This window comes from Platalea leucorodia, assembly GCF_965183815.1.
Source record: "Platalea leucorodia genome assembly, chromosome: 14".
NCBI lineage: Eukaryota > Metazoa > Chordata > Aves > Pelecaniformes > Threskiornithidae > Platalea > Platalea leucorodia.
In genome coordinates this window covers 5379294-5398084 of record NC_138836.1, presented here as the reverse complement: position 1 = coordinate 5398084, position 18791 = coordinate 5379294, and the positions used below count along the sequence as shown (strand labels likewise).

The following is an 18791-nucleotide window of genomic DNA, read 5'->3' as shown; positions in this document are numbered from 1 at the left end:
AGAAGGAGCTTTATTGGGAAAGGCCCCGGGGAGGGGGGCCCCGGCCCGGGAACAACGCGGCAGCGAGCACCGGGCACGGCGGGGTGGGGGCGGCCCTGCCGCAGCCCACGGCGAGAAGTGGAGGCAGCGAAGTGAGCGGCGTCCTGCGGGGGTTTGGGTTTTTTTTCCAGCTCGGTTCCAGTTCTTCAGTGGTGCTGCAAGGGCAGCCTCCCAGCTTCGGTACCGGAGCGGCAAGGAAGGGGCAGCCGGGAGGAGGAGGCAAGAGAAATGCAGATTGCAAGAATTCCCAGCACGAGGGAACGCTGCTTTTTTTAAAAAAAATCCTTCATCAGGTGGCTTTGGGGTTGTGTTTGGTTCATCATGCCTTCAAAAGTCTCTGCTCATCCGTGCAGCTTTCTGCTTCTCCACCATCCTTCTGAGGCATGAAAGCACCTAATCTTTGCATCACACTTTTGGGTAAAGTTAGTAAAAAAAACAACCCTCAAACCCCAACGCCCTAAGCTTCCAGAAGCTCGCCAACACCCTGTGTTTGTGGCACTAAAATGCCCTGTGCATGAGGAAGGCTAGCGGTCCTAGCTTTCCCTATGCTCTCTTTTGAAGAGAGCAGCTGCTTTCCACGTAGCAGTGGCGTGCGAGAGAAGAATCTCATCTGGGAACATCTCTTGCAGCTCTGTAGCTAACTCGGAGTCTTTGGCATCAAGATAAGGAATGAGCGATTCCTTCAGGCTGGAAAAAAAAAAGAGCAAAAGTAGTATTAATAGATGGTGTATGGCAAACTACAAATGCCACATAGTATTTTGTGTGGTAGGAATGCGCCAGCATTAAGTATACAGAGTTGTAACACGTGTATTTTGTAATGAGAAGGATTAAACAGCCAGTCAGATTTAGAGAGAGGCTAAAGAACCCAGAAATGAGAGGCTCCAGGTCAGAACCAAGCTGTCAAGGGCCAAGCTGAGTGTGCTCAGCTGAGTGACTGCAGAAGTGCTTGTGCTTAGCTTTAGTGCTCACGAGCAGCAGCTCCTGGTATACTCCAGCAGTGTTCCCAAAATAGCTTGTGTAAGATGAAGAGGAGTCACACGTGCCAGAATCAGGCAGCGTGTCTTAGAACTAGCTGCATATTCTCAACGTTGATGGTTGTGCTTTGTGTCCAGCAGGGCAGTCATTTGCCAAGGGAACCGTTGCCATCGCATGCGTTTTCAGAAGCAGAGAAGCTTAAGTTGGTTAACAACAGCAACAGTGGGTTGGTTTGGGCTGCATAAATCTGTTACCTCCATGTGGGTCTGAATTCATCTGCAGCTCGGACGCGTCTCAGCTTCAGGACGATCATTTCATGGAGCTCCTGCAGAAAGGTTTCCAGCCTTGAGTGGACAAGGAAGGTGTTGAGGAGCTTGGCAATCTCTGGAGTGAGCTCATCTTTGTACACTGTACTGATGTCTACAAAAGGATCCTAAAAATGCAGTGAGGGGAAAAAATAAACAACCAACCGTACACATTTGAACAACTTCATTTAGAGAAGAGGAAACAGCTGATGAGAAGTTATCAGTGTACCTTACCCTTTTGAGGCGCAGAAGCTGCTCAGATTTGTGGGTAGAGAGAAGTTGCCATAGGGCTATGTTGTGCTTTAGGTGGCATCGTCTAAGGGCCTGAAAGAAAAACACGTAGATGGAGTGAACCTGGATGTGAGGGATGTATTTAGGAACCTGTCCACACCCTGCCCTGCCCATGCAGGTCAAAACTGCAGAGGAGCACAACCGCAGGGAGTTCATCAAGCCCTTTTAACCTGGGTGCAGAAGCCCATCTGCAATAGGCTGCTCTCTCCCTCTTCCCCATTTTGCCTCCAATAATCCATCTTTTTGGTATCATGAAAGGGAGTGAGAAAGTGATAGGGCTAAGTCACACAGACTTGTCATAACATAGTGCCTTTGCCCCTGTCAGTAAAGGGCCTCTTTTCACACGTCTTTAGGAGATAAAACCTTCCCCTATCAATCACCACTTTTCAGAGGTAAAGGGATATTTTCAATCCTGCTCAGCACCAGGCAAGCCAGTGTCACTGAAAGCTGACTCATAATTGAAAGTTCACCCTTTTCTCAGTTTTAGCATTGCAACTAATTATGCTGACACTCAACGGAGAATTCTCCTTCCTGGTGCTGACAGAAGAGCTTGGATCTGCAGAGAAGAGTTCAACCTTCTGCATATCCCGCACCTCACCTTTCTGTAGGGTTTTGCAAGAACCTGCTGAGCATCACAAGCTATTAGATGCTGCCACCTTGCAAGCACTGGTTGCAGGGGAAGTGAAAATTGTTCCCCCCCGCTGTTGAATATGGCGGGGAGGGAATTCTACCACATACCTTTTCAAGCTGAACTTTTGCTGGGCTTGGAGATCAGGTTGGCTGGATTTAGTATAAACCAGTGCAGATTTTATCCTGTAAGAATAAAAGCTTTGCCCTCAGGACTCACCTGCAGTACATGAGGGTTTGTCTGATCACCCATCTGCAGAACTTCTTCTATGTAGTCAGTCAGAAGCATTTCGGCATTCTCTCCAGCCATGGCCAGGAATCCCAAGGTAATTTCAGTGATGGACAGGGCATCACAGACATCACTGTAAGACTGTAGTTCCCCACTGATCATGTTCATCACAGAACTGGGGAGAGCACTCTGAAAACCATGAAGTCAAAGCAGTTGCTAATATTAGTTCCTTATTGATTATTATTATTATTATTGCTTATTATTATTCCTTATTGCTGCTCAAGCTGCTAAAGTCATGGAAGACAGCAGAGCCCCAGATTTAGGAAACTGAAAATGCTTAACTACATCCCTTTCCTTTGTAAATCCTGACTGACAAAAGAAGGCCAGTTTGTACATATTCAAGGCATGCCGAGAGATTAGCAGAGAAGCCTTCAGAGCAGATGAACAAGGCAAGTGACAGAAGACAAGCCTAGCATTTCTTGGGATGTCAGGGGTCACACGCTTGCCTTGTTTCCTCCAGTGCAGAAACCCACCTGATCCAGCTTATTCCTGACATCATTAAACAGCTGCTCGTAATTCCGATCATGTCTGTACACGAGGGTAGGTATTCCCTGTCAGGAGAGAAACCCATGGTTGTAAAGCTTTGCTAACATTGCTCACCCTGCTACAGTGCATGCCTGACTGCAGCAAACACTGCAGGGCTCCACCATCAGCCAAGAAGTTGTCTGCAGAAAATGTAGCTAGCTGCCTTCTCCTACCGTTAGGGTGATGAGTGGTTTCCCCTGCAGGAACTTGCTGATGACTTGCTGCTGGATCCTCTCCAGATCAAAGTCCTGCAACGTCTCCCCTCCTTTCTCCATGCTGTACTGGCAGTTGGACAAGATCAGAGGAATCAGGTCTCTCTCAACCTCATAACTGATCAAGTGCAGGTCAGCCACTTCTGATGGACTGATCAGGTACCTGCAGAGGAGAAAGCAGTCTCCATTTAGAGCAAGAAGCCTTTATGAAGCAGGGAAAGCTGACTGCGTGATAGCAGGTAATACAAGAGAGCCCCAGAAAATGCCTAGCTGGAATAGCAACGTACCTATCATCTTCCTTGATGTGTTTGTTCACTGAGTGGATAAAGTCGTTGTGCAGACTAATGAGATAACTGGCTAAGGCTGTGGAGCAGAGGCCCAGCCCCTGTCGACGTGGCAGAAGGACCTCAAGTTTGCTGTCCAGGGTCAGGTCAGCATCACAGTAGCCTTTAGGAAGCTTAATTTCCCCTGAAAGAAAAAGCAGAGAAGACTGCTTGAGGTGGTCCAGAGCCAGCCCACGACGAGCAAGCCACTCCTGAGCTGACCCAGGTCAGGAGAAAGTACAGAACCTGAAAAAAGCAGCGCTCTTTCCATTACTTATAAGCGCTAAAGGGAGCAAGTTCAGGTGAGAATACTATGAGAGGGAAACAAATTCTTCCATTTGCACCATTCTTAAACCTTTAATGGTTGTTGTGGTTTAACCTGGCAGGTGGCTAAACACCACACACCCGTTTGCTCACTCCCCCCACAGTGGGATGGGGAGAGAACAGGAAAAAAAGGTAAAACTTATGGGTTGAGATAAAGGCAATTTAATAGGACAGAAAAGGAAGGGAAAATAATAATAATGTTAAAAGAATATATAAATCAGTGATGCACAGTGCAATTGCTCACCACCCGCTCACCGATGCCAGCCAGTTCCTGAGCAGCGGACCCTCGGCCAGCTTTCCCCCAGTTTATATACTGAGCATGACGCCATACGGTGTGGGACAGCCCTTTGGCCAGTTGGGGTCAGCTGTCCCAGCCGTGCCCCCTCCCAGCTCCTTGTGCCCCCCAGCCTCCTCGCTGGCAGGGCAGTATGAGAAGCAGGAAAAGGCCTTGACGCTGTGCAAGCCCTGCTCAGCAGTAACTAAAACATCAGTGCGTCATCAACATTATTCTCACCCCAAATCCAAAACACAGCACTATAGCAGCTACTAGGAAGAAAATTAACTCTATCCCAGCCAAAACCAGGACAATGGCTGAGGTCAGTTTTGAGGATATGTCTCAGCATCACTGATGGGAGGAACCTGAATTCTCGAAGGGTAGCAGTAGAGGAGCATTGCCTGACAGCTGGCAAGCTCTGGCTTCCATCACTCTCAAAACAGTGCTGGGACAGAAAGATACTCACCATGGGTGTCCAGCGAGCTTCTTAGCTTGTTCCAAACAGACAGAAACACTTTCACTCTCCTCTGTAACAGGTCCCTCATCACATCTGAGGAATAACAGAAAGACGAATCCTTGAAACGCCTTTTACTGGCAACACCGTGAAACTCCGTAACACAAGAATTTTCAAAGCACAGCACTGAGCTCTAGGCAACTGCTCAAACAGATCAAGAGAGACTAAATAGACATTAAACAGTTTTCTAATGGTGTCAAATGGAGTCATTTGCTCTGTTTGTTTATATTCTGCCATTACTGTCTGCTATTGGCACAGGCTACAAGGCTGGATGGATCCTTGGTCTGATTCTGCACAACCTTTAAGTACTTTTCCATAAGTACTTAAAAACATAAGTACTTGTACTTACGTACAATTGAAGGAGTTGTCAGAAAGTGTCTGTATGCTGCTCATGAATGGAAGGGAAGGACATTTATTCCACCTATACCCACTGCTGCATTCAGGGATTTGTCTTGCCTATCTCTGAGCAGAGTCCCCAGCCCTTGTGAACTATCTTCCTGTGCTTAATTCTCTTTAAAGCCGTCTGATGACTTTTCCAAGCATAACTCCAGGGTTAAGGTCTCCAATTCATTTGGATGGGAGTTAAAAGGAAAATACGAGGGCTTAAGATTGCAAGCTCAAGAGAAGTTTTCGCTTCCACTTTCAACGGGACTATCCAGCGCTTTTTGTTTCACTAATTACAGTTTTGGCACAGTCTTCTCACCAGTGAGGGGTTCGTTGAGGAAGTCTCTGATCGAGCAGTGCTTGACATCAGCAGTGTTCTGAAATCGCCTCACCAAGTCTCTCTGCAGAGCCAGAATCTCTGGTAAGAATTTAACCAGCCTCAGTTCTGTTTCCTGGAAGAGGAAAGGGGGCCTATGAGTAAGGTCATCCTTGGACAAACCAGTTTTGAATACTTTTATGGAATCACTTTTTAAATATTTAAAAGAAAAAAATATTTTACACGTGCAGTTCTTAAGATTATACAAAGTTTTGAGAATAAAGACGCTGTATAATCAAACAGTGGTTTGGTCCTGGGCAACTGGCTCTAGGCGACCCTGCCTGGGCAGGGGGCTGGACCAGATGACCTCCAGAGGTTCCTTCCAACCTCAACCCGTCTGTGATTCTGTGAACTGATCTCTGAACATTGCAGTCTCTCACCCTCGTGTCACACCCACCTTCTGCAGAAACTTCCAAAGGAGAGGGACAGTGTCCTTGGCATTTTTTTGCTGGACTACATGGCCCAGGTTCTCCACTGAAATCCTCTTTCGGCAGCTCCACATCTTGGAATGATGTATGTGACTGTCCTTTGGCAGCTGGGACAGGAAAGTGACCGGGTCGCCATACACTATTTTCACTATTGGATTGGAAGAAATTCTCTCATCCTCTTGTATTTGTCTATTTAACTTCAGAAGGTTTTTATCCAAATCCTGCATTAAAAAAAAAAAAAAAAAATTTAATCAGAATTGGCAGCGTCCTGCCATGTTAAACCTCCACTAGAGTCTATTTCCCTAATAGCTTGATGACCAATTGACAAAGAAATATATCAAAGCAGAAGCTGAACTCCTAGGGAAGGCATGTAAAACACATACTGCAAGACAGCTGTTTATACCATAAAGATATTCTTTGTTCTCATCCAGCTTGCAGGCTTCCATTCTTGAAATGATGTATATGGTGAGGAAAAAAAAAGAAAAAAAAAAAAGGCAGACAGGATTCATTTGGGGCAACCACATACTCACTTGGACAAATGCTTTCAACTGAGCTAAGATATTTCTGCTTTTCCAGCTATACAAAATCATCATAGCACAACTCTAGTCTCAGATACTCATTCCATAGGTAGAATAAAGTTGGCTGACCCTTACGAATGAAAGCTAACCTGCAGTTGTGTCATAGATGGCTTGGCTTTAGGAATAGCTAGGTGAAAAGTGTAGCACAGATATTACAGCAGGTCAGATTTCCAAATAAGTGGATTTGAAACTGCCCAGCTACCGAAATTTTATACAGCAAATTTCTCACCTCCAATTCAGGAGCAATAATTGTGCTTGCAACAATTTTTTCCCATTCATTTCTCTTCACTTTGGTGGAAAGCACATCATCAAACTGAACTGGCCCTGCAACAGGAATATTTCATCTCTTACATTTGCAATGTTTCAGTTAAAAGAAAGCACAGATTCCCTAGGCTTCCAGACGTGACATCCTTGCAAGTTAGCATGATGAGCCAAGGGCTATTACAGAGGTCCTATAAGCTAAACGAGTATCGTAGTCTAGCTGGAGAGTGTCATCCCAAACAGCACACAGTGACTGCAGGTGTTCAGACGCTTCAGTCCAGTCGTTCATTTGAATGTTGTGAACATTCATACAAGTCATTCATAATCCCAGAAAGGTTAAACAAGTTGTCCAAGGTCTGATTTGTGCTGTCACACTAAAAATACACAATACGGATTTGTGCTGTCACACTAAAAATATAGCTATTACATATAAATCCCTCTACGACACAATGACTCATGTCAACTTGAACTCCAGATTCTACTGTGAACCATACTCTGCCATCCCTTTTCTCCCAAATAGCTTCTTGGTAGTCATTTAGGGGGCAGCATAGATTATACACAGCACGAGCTACTGTGCTTTGAGTAGTACCTCTGCTTGTGAGCTGAAAGCTCTGTCAATGTGTCACGAGGTTATTTATTCAATAATTCCTTTTCAGAATTATGCACCAAACCTTGCAAACTCCACGTGCTTGACTGAAAGAGAAGCGAACAGCCAAAAATTCTTCACTCCCTACAGCAAGAAAAAAGCCTCGAATTTCTGGATCTTCCTCATCAGCTTAGCTACTGCCTGTTGGAAATGGTCTATTAGCAAAGAAGCTAAATAACTGCTGCCCTTAAAATGCCGATAGAGCTTGCAGATGTGATATGGCAGGTGGTTTTCCTTACACTGGCCTGGGTGCTGATGGGGGTCCTTGAGAAGGCTGCCGAGGACAAGATGAAGGATGTTGATAGTCTCATCCACACTCTTCCCCAAAATTTTTGTCAGCTGTGCCAAGTCCTCCTGAATATGCTGCTGCAGGAAATTCACTGAGTCGTGCACCGGTGGCTTGATAATCCTTTGCAACGACTAAAGAGCAACAAAAGGCAAGAATGAGCACAGCCAATAACGTCCGGTTCAAGCACAAGGCATGCAGAACTACAGTCTTATCAGAAAGTCAGCTCTGTCCTATAGGATTCCTACCGCTTGAACAAATAAAGGCAGGTATGTGTATATATGCGTGCGTGCAAGTGCACGAAGGAACCAAAATCACTCCTGGGCAAGGAGGGAAGTGATTTTGGGTCTTGCATATTGAAAGACTGCCCTAGTTACTTGGCAATATGACGAAAAGGACCAGCATCATACAAAGGTTTCGCTACATTTCATGTGGCCACTTGGAACTATTACTGGAAGATACCTGAGGATCTTTTGCGGCTCCCAGCAACATTGTCAAGTGGGTGAGCATGCGTATCAGAACGAAGACAACTGGGGACATGACCCGATCAGACACTCCCTTTGTTTTTCTGTGTTGTACATCTCCAAGTATGTGGCCAGTTTGAGTTCTGTCTTCAGTACTCCTGTTGGAAAGTGTATACATAGTATTTTTTTGCCTTGAGAAAACCACAGAAGAGATGTCTTTGATACCCATTAATGCCTTTTTGATCCATAAGTTCTTTGAATGCCACAAAAGCTGCCAATTAAAAGTGCTACAGGGGAATGAGGACTTCTAGTAAGTTTTGTACACAAATAAGCCAATTTGTTTGGTTTTGCTGGCTGATTACTCTTCCTTGGACATCTCCTCTTCATAGGTTTTCTATGAGAGAGGCAACATCCAACCCTGTAGAGCAAGATAAGCCAACTCCGTGCTGGATAGACAAGAAACCACTGCTGTTAGAATTAGCAACTCTAACATTCTCACACAAGGACTCTAAGTGCTCATCCAGAGAATCGAGGAGGAGGGAGCACAAGTTATAGTTACCAGAGCTCTAGTAGAAGTTCTGCAGTCATGCTGATGCATTTAAGAAAAGGTTTCCTAATACTATATGTTGGTGTAGAACCACATAACCTATATCAGCCTGGATGAGCAGGGAGATAAAAACCCCTAGAACCAGCAGCTTGACAAGATCTTACGTTAAGGCAATTTCTGCAAAGTCAGAGTTATACCAGCACCCCTAACAGCTGAGCCTCTTCCCCTCAGAGGCCCATGTCCGAGCTAACAGGGAATCCCACATGCCACCTTTCAGGCAGCAGCATGAAGTCGTTGGTACCTTTTGCCCCGAAAGCGTGACAGGCAAGTATTATGACATTTAGCACTGAAAAGGTTAATGAATCAAAACATACTGTAATTCCTGAAAGCCAGGCACTGGTCTATGGTATTGCCCTCCAACTTGAGCACCACAGTCGAGACAGCGGCTAGTTTCCATAGGGCGGCCACACTAGCAAAAAGCAAAATGAGAACACTGAATTCCAGAGTTAAGAGCCTCTCCAGCAGAGAAAGAAAATGAAACAAAAATCCAAGCTGTAACTGGTTAATTTGAAAACTGCTACTGGGCAAAGGACCTCCACCTCTCATTTCCTAGATTTATGGTATAAGCTGTGTTAGAGCTATTCTAAATTTTATGTTACAATGGCAAAATGATTGATAATATAGAGTTTAGAAAATGAACCACTGTGCAACAGAACATTAAAACCAGTCAACAAAATAAAGCAGTTTATTGTTGAAAACACCACCTACTTAAAAACCCACCAGTCTCAAATTCTTACCTCTCCTACAGTGCAGGGGTGGCCATTTGGACATACTATCAAGAAAGAGAAACAAATGGGACAATATTACATGCAAGACATTTAGGAAGCCCATGTTATTCCCTTTCATAGGGACCATTATCTGGGAGCAAGAAATATGCTTCAAGATCTAATCAAAAGCACTGACAGTCCCAAAACTCAAAGGAGTGACAGACCCACATAGGAACCAGAGGAAGTTTTCAGTCCTTCTCTCCTTGAGAAACAAGGAATGGAGGTCTGAGATTCTGTGACTGAGTACCAAACGGGTTGGTAAGCATGAACGCTCCCACCCCTGGATTCCTAGTCTGTGGTAAGATCCTACTGCAGAAAGCAGAGAACTGAAAGCTGGCCAGGAAGGTGGCAAAGTGCTCCTCTTCTGCTCACACCACTTTAGCACTGCCAGAAGTAACACGGCAGGTCTTCTGCACTCTCCAACTCTGTAAACAGCTATAAGCTTGAGACTAAACAGAAGCTTGATGCACTTTGGTGCATTACCCACATAAACCATAGCTACAAATCTTAATTTACAAAGGATAACTCATGCTGAGAAGAGGATTTTGTCTGTCCTCACAAGTGGAACAGGTTCATTCAAAGACCAAGGATTATCCTTCAATTTCTTTCCCAGCCAGTCAGGAGCACTTACTGTACCAGCGCAGAGTGGCCACTCCTTCCCAGGCCCTTGCCTGAGCCATTATATCTTCTGGCATTGTAGGCAGAAAAGAGTGCTAAGGAGGAAAAAGAAAAAAAAGGTGACAAATTAATATATAAATCAGTTCTTTCCTGTAGCAGTTGCTCACTGGTTCTTTAGTCATGATGGGAAACAAGAGACATCTGAAAGCAGAGCTCATGCAGATGATGTACATGCACATATTGAAATTCTACCTTTGAAAATCCACTCTGTGGATTTAGAACTGTCGATATTGTTAAGCCTTGCGTGTGCACTCTCTAGACATCCTGAACTGGATTCCTCTTCGGGTGGCCTGACATACCCTGGTGTGGACCAGCACATTTCCTTAGGCCTTGGATAGCCAGAAGCAGAGCAGCAGATCCCTCCCCACCCTGACTCAGCCTAGGGCTCCATGAGCCATCATCCTCTAGAGCACGCAGGTCTCCACAGTATGACCTGCCAACTGCTTTCAGACTTGCTCACTCAAATATCAGCAAAAGTATTTACCTGATACTGCTCAGGATGCAGAGGTACCTTGAAAAGGTACCAGTCCAGAGCTTGCCATTGTGCTAATTAATCCCAACAACACTGAAATAATCATACATGGGTAACTCGCAGCTAAAACAGTAAGTTGGTGCTTCTGATGTTAAGAAAGGTTAGGTTATAGAGGATCCAGCAGACACACAAAAGAACTAGCAATACGCTGAACTGCCATCTGAGCTGAACCTCTTTACCTCCATGGTGTGCGGACGGAATGCCAGATTCCTCAGGGGCTGCAGGACGGGGTTCTGCCCGCACAGCAGGACGGCTGCGGTATGAACAGCCATTTCGATTAGTGCTGCGTTGTGGCTGAAGCTTTGAGGATCCACTCTCAGAGATGGCAGCGCATTCATCACAAGAGAAGCTGCAAAGTGCTGCAGCTCTGAAGAATTCAGGACTTGGGAGCTCTGGATGAACTTAATCATAGCATCTGTTTGCTGAAAGCACATATTTAAAAGAAATAAAACCAGCATGATATTGCCCACCAAACCAAAGAGGACTATCAGCTGCTGCCCATGCTGTGTTGCCCCTGCTTTGAAAACATTTTCAGTCTGCTCTGATCAGGACATAACTGTATTTGGGGCAGAAGAACAAAAGGCTCTTCCACCAATGATTTAAATCTCATTCATCCTTATCAATGAAGCACGTTTGTCACGAGCTTCCAAAGTGAAGTATCTTACCTGCTGTTTGGGATGAAGACTTGAGTCACCAACTCCATACAGGGCAGTGACCTCTCTGAAAATAGCCAGGAGCAGATGGACAGATTGTACAGCTGGGGAGCTGCTAGGTGCCTAGAAAAGAAGAACTGATGATATGGCGGAGAAGAGGCTATAGCTGTCACAGCTGAAGTCTGGCAAGGTTTTAGCTGATTACCTGATAGACAGGCTTCAGCAGGTCTGTGGTAAAGCTCTCCCCACACATGAAGGGGGGTAATAAATTAGCAATCTCACAGCCCTCAATCTGATCTGAGGGGTTTCCATCAGAAAACTCTCAAGTATTTTATTCTTCTAACACCCAGTCGGAATTGCAACCTTACTAGGCAGCAACGTGTACATGCCTACCTTCAAATCAACACGCAAGTGAAAAAAAAAAAAAAATCTCAACCAGTGTATAATAGATGGAACAGAGACATTCAAAGGCACATTGTTTGCAAACTTCTTCCTGAAGATTTTCATATACAAAATACACATTGGAAAAAGGTTACAATTACACAGAAATCACCTTGCGTGGCAAGACACAAGGCTAGGCAGATATGGGCAGGCAGGGGGCATAAAGCTTCTCTGACTATCTGCCTACGCTCCAGTCAGTTGGCTACAAGGTGCCTGTATTTGCGTACTGTAAAACAAACTGCTGCGATAGATTACAAGGAGAGAAAAGCAAGATGAGGCAACCAACAGAAATAACCTCAGAGTTATGCATGCTAGAACATGGGTGAGAAAGTAAAGCAAACATATGGGTGTCTGCCAGCATAAGCCACAGTAACTTTCAAGCAAAGGCAACCCAGGCATCTCCACTGGAAGAGACACTGCCAACAGGAACATCCAGAACCCACAACAGGATTACGGTAAGGAGAACGTGCCCTACCTTCTCTGCCTCTAGAAGACCCTCAGTCTTACACTCGATCATGGCTTTCCCCACAGCATCACGCAGGACTCTGTAATTCTCGCCACATGCCAGGTAACGATCGATGTGATTAGACTGGCTGTTCTGCACCTACAAAGGCAAAAGCCCGTGGTAAGCACTGTGGACATTAACCAGCCATTGGACAAGGCAGAATTTCCTCTTCCTCCCAAGAACTGTGGCATTTCAGCCTTCGCAGAGACAGCATGCAGGCATGGCAACCCAAATAACTTCTCACTGCCATAACAGACTCCATTCAACAGGGAGTGAGGATAAGTCATCTTCACAACCACTCCCACTGTGGCGAGTCCCCCCGAGCCACGCAACAGTAGAAACACCCCAAAGCAGCAAAAACTGAAGACTAAGAGGAGACCAGAGCCATCTCCAAGGAAACACCTCTTCTTTACCTGCTGCAGAATTTCCACTGGGAACACCCACTTAAACTGTGCCTCTGTGACAAGCTTCTGAGCAAATTCCATCCCATACTGACTAGCAATTTTCCGGACTAGGTAAACACGATGCCAGTCATTCTTGGCGAGGCTACAGAACACCCTCACATTTGCCAGGTAACGCTGCTTCTCCTCTACCTGGTCTTGCTCTGGAGGGGAAAAAAGAAAAAAAAAAAAAAAAAAAGGCAAACCCGCATCTTACTTTGTAAAACTTTTCTGTCAGAACTAGCTGTAGCACCAAGCTCCTTTTACTAGGACTGACTAATTACACAGGAGCACTTGAGAGCCCTCTCTTCCTCAGAAGCTTATCTAGAGCGTTTCCTCAGCTGGATTTCAGACAACGATCCATTTCTTCGACAGAGGATGACATACTCTGCTTCCATTTCCTTCTCTCAGGGACAAGTTTTCCCATTTACTGGCAGATCATTCTCAGAGCTCTTCCATCTTGCTCAATAATGGCTTTCCATCGTCTCAAGTGCCAAGGTGATGGTGCTCCCTAAGAACGATCTCCTAGGATGCATTTTGCTAGCCTGACATCCTCGATGGAAGGGCTGGACACTGAAGTCCCTTGGAATTAGTTACGTTACTGCATTTTGATGCTTCATGGACTGTGTAAGTACCTGAGGCTCTCCACACACTGTTCTCCTTTATTGGGTCAGCAAATCAGCTTAAAACTTCTTTTACTTTTTTTTTTTGAAGTATCCCTTCATCCATTTTAGCTGTGCAGAGCTCTTAATTCATATAAAACAATAAGCCTTACAGCAGTCAGGTATCTGAAGCATCATTTATGCTTTATTCATTTATTCATTAAAGTTCAATTTAGTTGGTCCTAAATAAAATTTCATTGTTAGCATCTGGAGGATAAAATAAATCTCCTTCCAAATGCATAACCACTATGTAACTACACCCTAGGGGTCACTGGCCTTGCTACTAGTTATAGAGCACTTCTAATACATGGTAAAGAGGACAAATAATGACTGACACTCCTAATGGAAGAGAAAAGAAAAAAGCTGATGCACTTGTTCTTGGCCATACGTCAAAACAAGCTCTAGCACAGCGCAGGTGCATTGACTGTGTCCAGCCCATCTCCTGTGGCGACTTTGCTCTGTATACAGCATTTCCATTTGGTAGCAGAATAATTAGACTTACCTGTGTGCTCATGCAAGTCAAAGAGCAGCTCTGCAGCCTTACTCAGGTACAAGCGAACCTTGGCTACTGCCTGCAGATACTCAACGGATGATTCCTGAGGAGCTTCTTGCCTGTTCTTTGGAAGATAGTTCTCTGGAAAGCCTCTCTCTTCAGACAGAGAGTTTATATGCTCATATCCAAGGCTGCCCTCAGACTTCTCACACATAGAGTCCTAAAGATGGGCCAGAATATTGCATGAGTGGCAGAGCCACTTGAATCAGATGCCCTGTGCATTGGTACTTCATACCTCCAATGCATCCACACTGGAGTAAGGACATTAAACTTTCACGTATCTCACAGCATCCCCCACCCCAATGCCATTAGCTCCCCCTGCTTGCTGCACTCCTATGTAATGCTGCAAACACGCACGAGCCTTACTTCGGAAAGCAAGGCTAGTTACTGGAAAGCAGTTTCTGACCAGGTGATTTGATATCATCTTCCTTTTGGGCTTTTTAGTTGGGCAGCTAGTTATGCACCCAAGAAACTTGCCTAAAATTGCAGAAGAATTTCTATTCTTGACTTTTTTATTCCTGCAACAGTTTTATTGCCCAACTCTTACCTATCCAGCACTCTTACCTCCAAGCAGTTGACAAAAAGCAAGTAGAGTTCTTTTTTATCATTTTCCTCTAGGATCTTGTTGTGCTCCACCTGGGACAGGTAGTGTTGCACATCATTTTTCACTTCATTGAAGCTACAGGAGAGAGAAACACCCCGTTACCACTACTGCAATCCCAACGGCTACTAATGTTCTAAATCACGATCGAACTACTAGTTGTGTCCATGTGACAGGTGGGGGCCACTCTGGATCCATCGGGAAGATGGAAAAGCAATTGTGCCATCTTTTGCCAGATGTCATCTAACTTCACACTCTGAGCTAGGCTTTTACCATCAACAATGCCAAATTAGCATTGCTAGAGCATAAGTCATCTGATCTATTTTAGGCATCTGATTTATCTGATCACACTGGAGAAATGGCTTTCTGTGCACTGACTGCAAAGGGAGGCTGGAGGAGCTAGTGTGAACGGAGAGGTCTGTGTAAGCATACAAAAGCTCGTTCTTGATGAAATGTTTGTGGATGAGGAGTATTGCTTTGCTGATCTAGAGTGTATCAATTACTCAGCTATCTTTAGGTTACCCAAGCCACCCACGTTCCGCACAGGTTTAGGTTAAGACTAGCTAGGTAAACCTTGGCACAGACTGGTCAGATACTTCAACACAAGCTACATGCAAGCCAGCCGAGTTGCATAACTAATACAAAGGCACAGGATGAATTTCACCTGTAATGATTCAAATTGAATGAATAGCATGGAAGTGCGGAGAACAATCAGATTGGTTTGATGAGATCATGAAAAACAAAGCTGAACCACCCCCTAGTGTAACATCCATCAATTGTCTGGCTGTGCTCACCTGTACTTCAAGAGGAGCTTCAGCATTACTGAGCGGATGATGGGAGTTTCATCCACTTCATCGTTAAATGGGGACAGAAATTTTGTGTAGATAGCAGGGTGATCTGTGGAGATAAGAAAAAGAAAAGTTTGGCAGGTGAGAGAAAGTGGCAAGAGAATCGGCTCCATGAGGCTGAGCATCAGGATGAAGGGAGCTCACCTGAGCCTTCCACGAGGCTTCTGTGAACAAATAGCAGGTTAAGGAGCTCTTGAATCACCTCTGCCTCAGGGGGTTCATTGTCCTTGAAGCACATGGTAGTGACCACATCTATGAAGAAATTATTGCATCTCTGCCGGAACAGGGCATTTCTTGCTATGGCATCTCTAGGGGAAGGGTAAAAAGCATTAGGACAATGTTCAAATACAGAACCACTTAAATAACGGATGAAGCAAAGCAGACACAGGCAAAAGTCACCAAGGTGAGATACTTTTCCAGCTTTCCAAAAGGCTGGATTTGTGCAACACTTCAGTAGTATTGTCTGCAAAGGCTGTATCACATCGACAACTAAGATCACAAGTGGCAATGTGATGCCAGATACATTTACTGAGCGTTTTTTGCTAAGCTATCACAAGGCAATCCAAGGTGACAAGCAGTTCCCTCATTTGATTCAGTCACTGACCGTGCTTTAGCTTTACAGGGGTTTGTAACTACCGTTTTCCTAAAGGGGCCAAGGCAACTTCTTCCCTTCTTTTGAAACAATCAACAGAAAATGGACAGGACCTGTTCTGGTTCCAGAAAGAGCAGAGCAGAGTTCCCTCCACCCATTCTGCTCGTGTTGACAGCTTCAGAGGTACAAATCAGAATTTCCTCACACAACTGGCCCTGCTGCAACGCTTCCAGCTTGGACAGGGTGGAATACCTGAGTTCCACGGAGACATCTAAATTAACATCCTCCAAGGCAACTCTGCAGTATGGACAATGCATCTGTGCTGGTACTAGCCACATTCTGATGCACTTCTGACAGAACACATGGTAGCAAGGCAGGCAGACTGGATCCTTCAGCTCTCCTATGCATAACGGACATGGCTTCAGATCATATCTGTAATTCAGACACAGTAATGAACACAATTGCTTCCATATTGTCTTACCAAATGCCTTTAATAAGATATTCATCTGCAACTAGACCAAGAAGAGATAATGTAAGACCTGTTGGCTAACCACTTAGCTTCAGGGTGCAGAATAAAATGGAAGTTATTGCTCTTCATTTGCCTTTCATTACATCGTATGCAGCTCTGCCTTACACCCAGAAACATGCTGGCAACATAGGCAATATTCCTACTGGACCCTACGACTTGTCTCAACGTCACTACCTGAAGAGCCTGTTGCTGACTTCCTCCTTACAATGGCACAGTACTTTCATCACTGCAACAAAAGTTGGATGAGTCTTCATGTCCGAATCGTGCTGAAAACACTGCAGAGGAAAAGGACAAAGCTAAATGACTCAGCTCTAATACCCGAGACAAAAATTCACATAATCAGCAGAAGCAAACAGGGAAGAGGTGAAATCACATCTTTGCTTACCTTGGCAAGAAGCAAAGTATATTTTTGCACTAAATTCTCAAATTCCGGCATCAGAGTGTTGATGCCAAACAACACGTGTTCTACAAACAGAGACATGGAGAAAACCCGGTTCCAGCAGACTCTGTAGGAAGGAAAGCGTGATTTCAAAAAGTACAATTATGAGCTGAGAGCATGAATGGAAGGGCAGTATCAGGTCATTCCAATGATCTCACTGCTTTTCGTGCTCACCACTACAGCACTTGTGTACTTCTCATGCTACTTCTTGCCTTACCCTTTTGGTTATGAGCCCTGCTTTTTGTCAAGGACAAAACACGTAACAGCACCTAACACAGGGAGCTTATGGCATAGGAGCCTGTCCTCTAGGCAGCACTGCAGCAGAATTAAGACCACTGCAAAGACCTTCTCACACCTCTAACTTCTATACCATAGTAAGTAACTAAAAAAAAAAAATATCAATTAACTACACTTCCTTCATTTCGGTTAAACTAAACAAGGTCTGTGAGAAACCGGGGTAGCGCTCTGGGCTTGTCTTCCAAGAGACAAGACTCAGTCTTAGATGCAACGAAGTTCCCCATCTCTCACAGTCTTTATACACATGGAATGAAGTGGGGAGACATTGCTAGTTAACGGGAACCTAATGAGCATTTTAAATAACCCCTGAACCCAGCTGGAATGCACTGGATGATACTGCCAGATTTAGAGGGAGAATGTACATGAGATGAGGAAAAAAAAAAAAAATCTGGTTCTCAACGCTTGGTATGTAATTGAGCCTAGTAGGAACCTAGAAAAGTCTGCAAACTCTTCATCTGAGAAAAGCAGCATCAGAGCAGCTTTCAGCCTGTACTAATATTCTTATTAACAGCAAGGCAAAAGACCAAGTGTGAGCAGATCTGTGGTACATACTCAAGTTCTTTTAGCAGCTGATGGCACCGACTCCCACTCCTCTGTAAATCCTTCTCTTTACAAATAAATTCAATAGGCATACGAAGATTCTTCACTTTCTGCAGCCAGATCTCTGGATGGGCTGTCTGCACTTGATTCTCCAGCTCTTCAGCACATATCATTGCAGCTAACACATCTAAAACCTGGATACGCACACAGGGTGTAACACAACAGTTGCATTTCAGAATTATTTATGAACCTTGGGCTCTCAATTTGGTTTGCTATAGCATGTGTTCTACTGAACAATGTTCTACTTGATTATCTTAAGCTCTGGAATTCTCACACTCATAGCTCGGATCATTAGCACATCCTATTAACTGATGCAAAAGCAGGGCAAACTGTTTTAAATCCTGCTAGTAACAATGATAACATAGCAGATTATTCCTAATACTGAGCATCCTGACTGAGTTTGTGCTTCCCACTTCACTGTTGCTGAAATCAAAAGGAGACTGAACACTAGCTAATTCAGTGAAGACAGAGCTCTCTGCTAGGGTTAAGGATCAGAAAATGTCTGGTAGAGACTCTACCATCTCTGAATGTGGTATTTCGTATCCATCCTGGTTAATAAGGTAGTCAACCACACGGGGGTGTACAGCCAGGATCCTAGAGAAGTTCTGCAGGCGGCTCTTGAACTGATTGTATCCAAGGTGGACCCAAGGCAAGGATGGCACCGTCTCCTCTCTTCTGGGAGATGTTGCCTTCCATTCCTCTATGCAGGATAAGAACGCAATTCGCAGGCACTGAAAGTTTAGAAGAAAGTTAGAATCAAAATTAAAAAAAGAACTTTCATAATTCATTTTGTACTGGAAATCCTGGCAAAATCCTCTGAAAGAAGAGAATCAGTACTTTACAAAGATAGCCTTAAATGATGTGTCAATTTTTATAGGTGCTGCTATGGAAGTGCTTTTCTGAGTAAGGTCTCAGCAATTTCAGCA

General features: G+C 44.7%; 1 protein-coding gene across 5 annotated transcripts in view; it reads right to left on the bottom strand.

Moving 5' to 3' along the window:
- Positions 1 to 50: 50 nt before the first annotated feature.
- The window catches only part of RNF213 (ring finger protein 213), a 55721-nt gene continuing 36980 nt past the window's right edge, over positions 51 to 18791 (bottom strand). For 4 of the 5 annotated variants that reach the window (XM_082326875.1, XM_082326876.1, XM_082326874.1 and 1 more), the window contains 29 exons: positions 18384 to 18596; positions 17818 to 17999; positions 16915 to 17035; positions 16704 to 16804; positions 16253 to 16432; positions 15553 to 15716; positions 15355 to 15457; positions 14524 to 14638; positions 13909 to 14119; positions 12718 to 12908; positions 12275 to 12403; positions 11371 to 11481; positions 10885 to 11127; positions 10127 to 10208; positions 9466 to 9500; positions 9043 to 9137; positions 8120 to 8279; positions 7611 to 7791; positions 6694 to 6788; positions 5856 to 6107; positions 5402 to 5534; positions 4651 to 4734; positions 3551 to 3731; positions 3225 to 3426; positions 3000 to 3077; positions 2458 to 2655; positions 1554 to 1643; positions 1269 to 1447; positions 51 to 726 (listed from right to left, as the gene is read on the bottom strand). In XM_082326875.1, coding sequence (XP_082183001.1) covers positions 573 to 726; positions 1269 to 1447; positions 1554 to 1643; positions 2458 to 2655; positions 3000 to 3077; positions 3225 to 3426; positions 3551 to 3731; positions 4651 to 4734; positions 5402 to 5534; positions 5856 to 6107; positions 6694 to 6788; positions 7611 to 7791; positions 8120 to 8279; positions 9043 to 9137; positions 9466 to 9500; positions 10127 to 10208; positions 10885 to 11127; positions 11371 to 11481; positions 12275 to 12403; positions 12718 to 12908; positions 13909 to 14119; positions 14524 to 14638; positions 15355 to 15457; positions 15553 to 15716; positions 16253 to 16432; positions 16704 to 16804; positions 16915 to 17035; positions 17818 to 17999; positions 18384 to 18596 — 4263 coding nt within the window. In that variant the 3' untranslated portion in view covers positions 51 to 572. Of the gene's footprint in view, positions 727 to 1268; positions 1448 to 1553; positions 1644 to 2457; positions 2656 to 2999; positions 3078 to 3224; positions 3427 to 3550; positions 3732 to 4650; positions 4735 to 5401; positions 5535 to 5855; positions 6108 to 6693; positions 6789 to 7610; positions 7792 to 8119; positions 8280 to 9042; positions 9138 to 9465; positions 9501 to 10126; positions 10209 to 10884; positions 11128 to 11370; positions 11482 to 12274; positions 12404 to 12717; positions 12909 to 13908; positions 14120 to 14523; positions 14639 to 15354; positions 15458 to 15552; positions 15717 to 16252; positions 16433 to 16703; positions 16805 to 16914; positions 17036 to 17817; positions 18000 to 18383; positions 18597 to 18791 lie in introns of those variants that run through there. The other variant, XR_014229742.1, reaches the window with a different exon arrangement.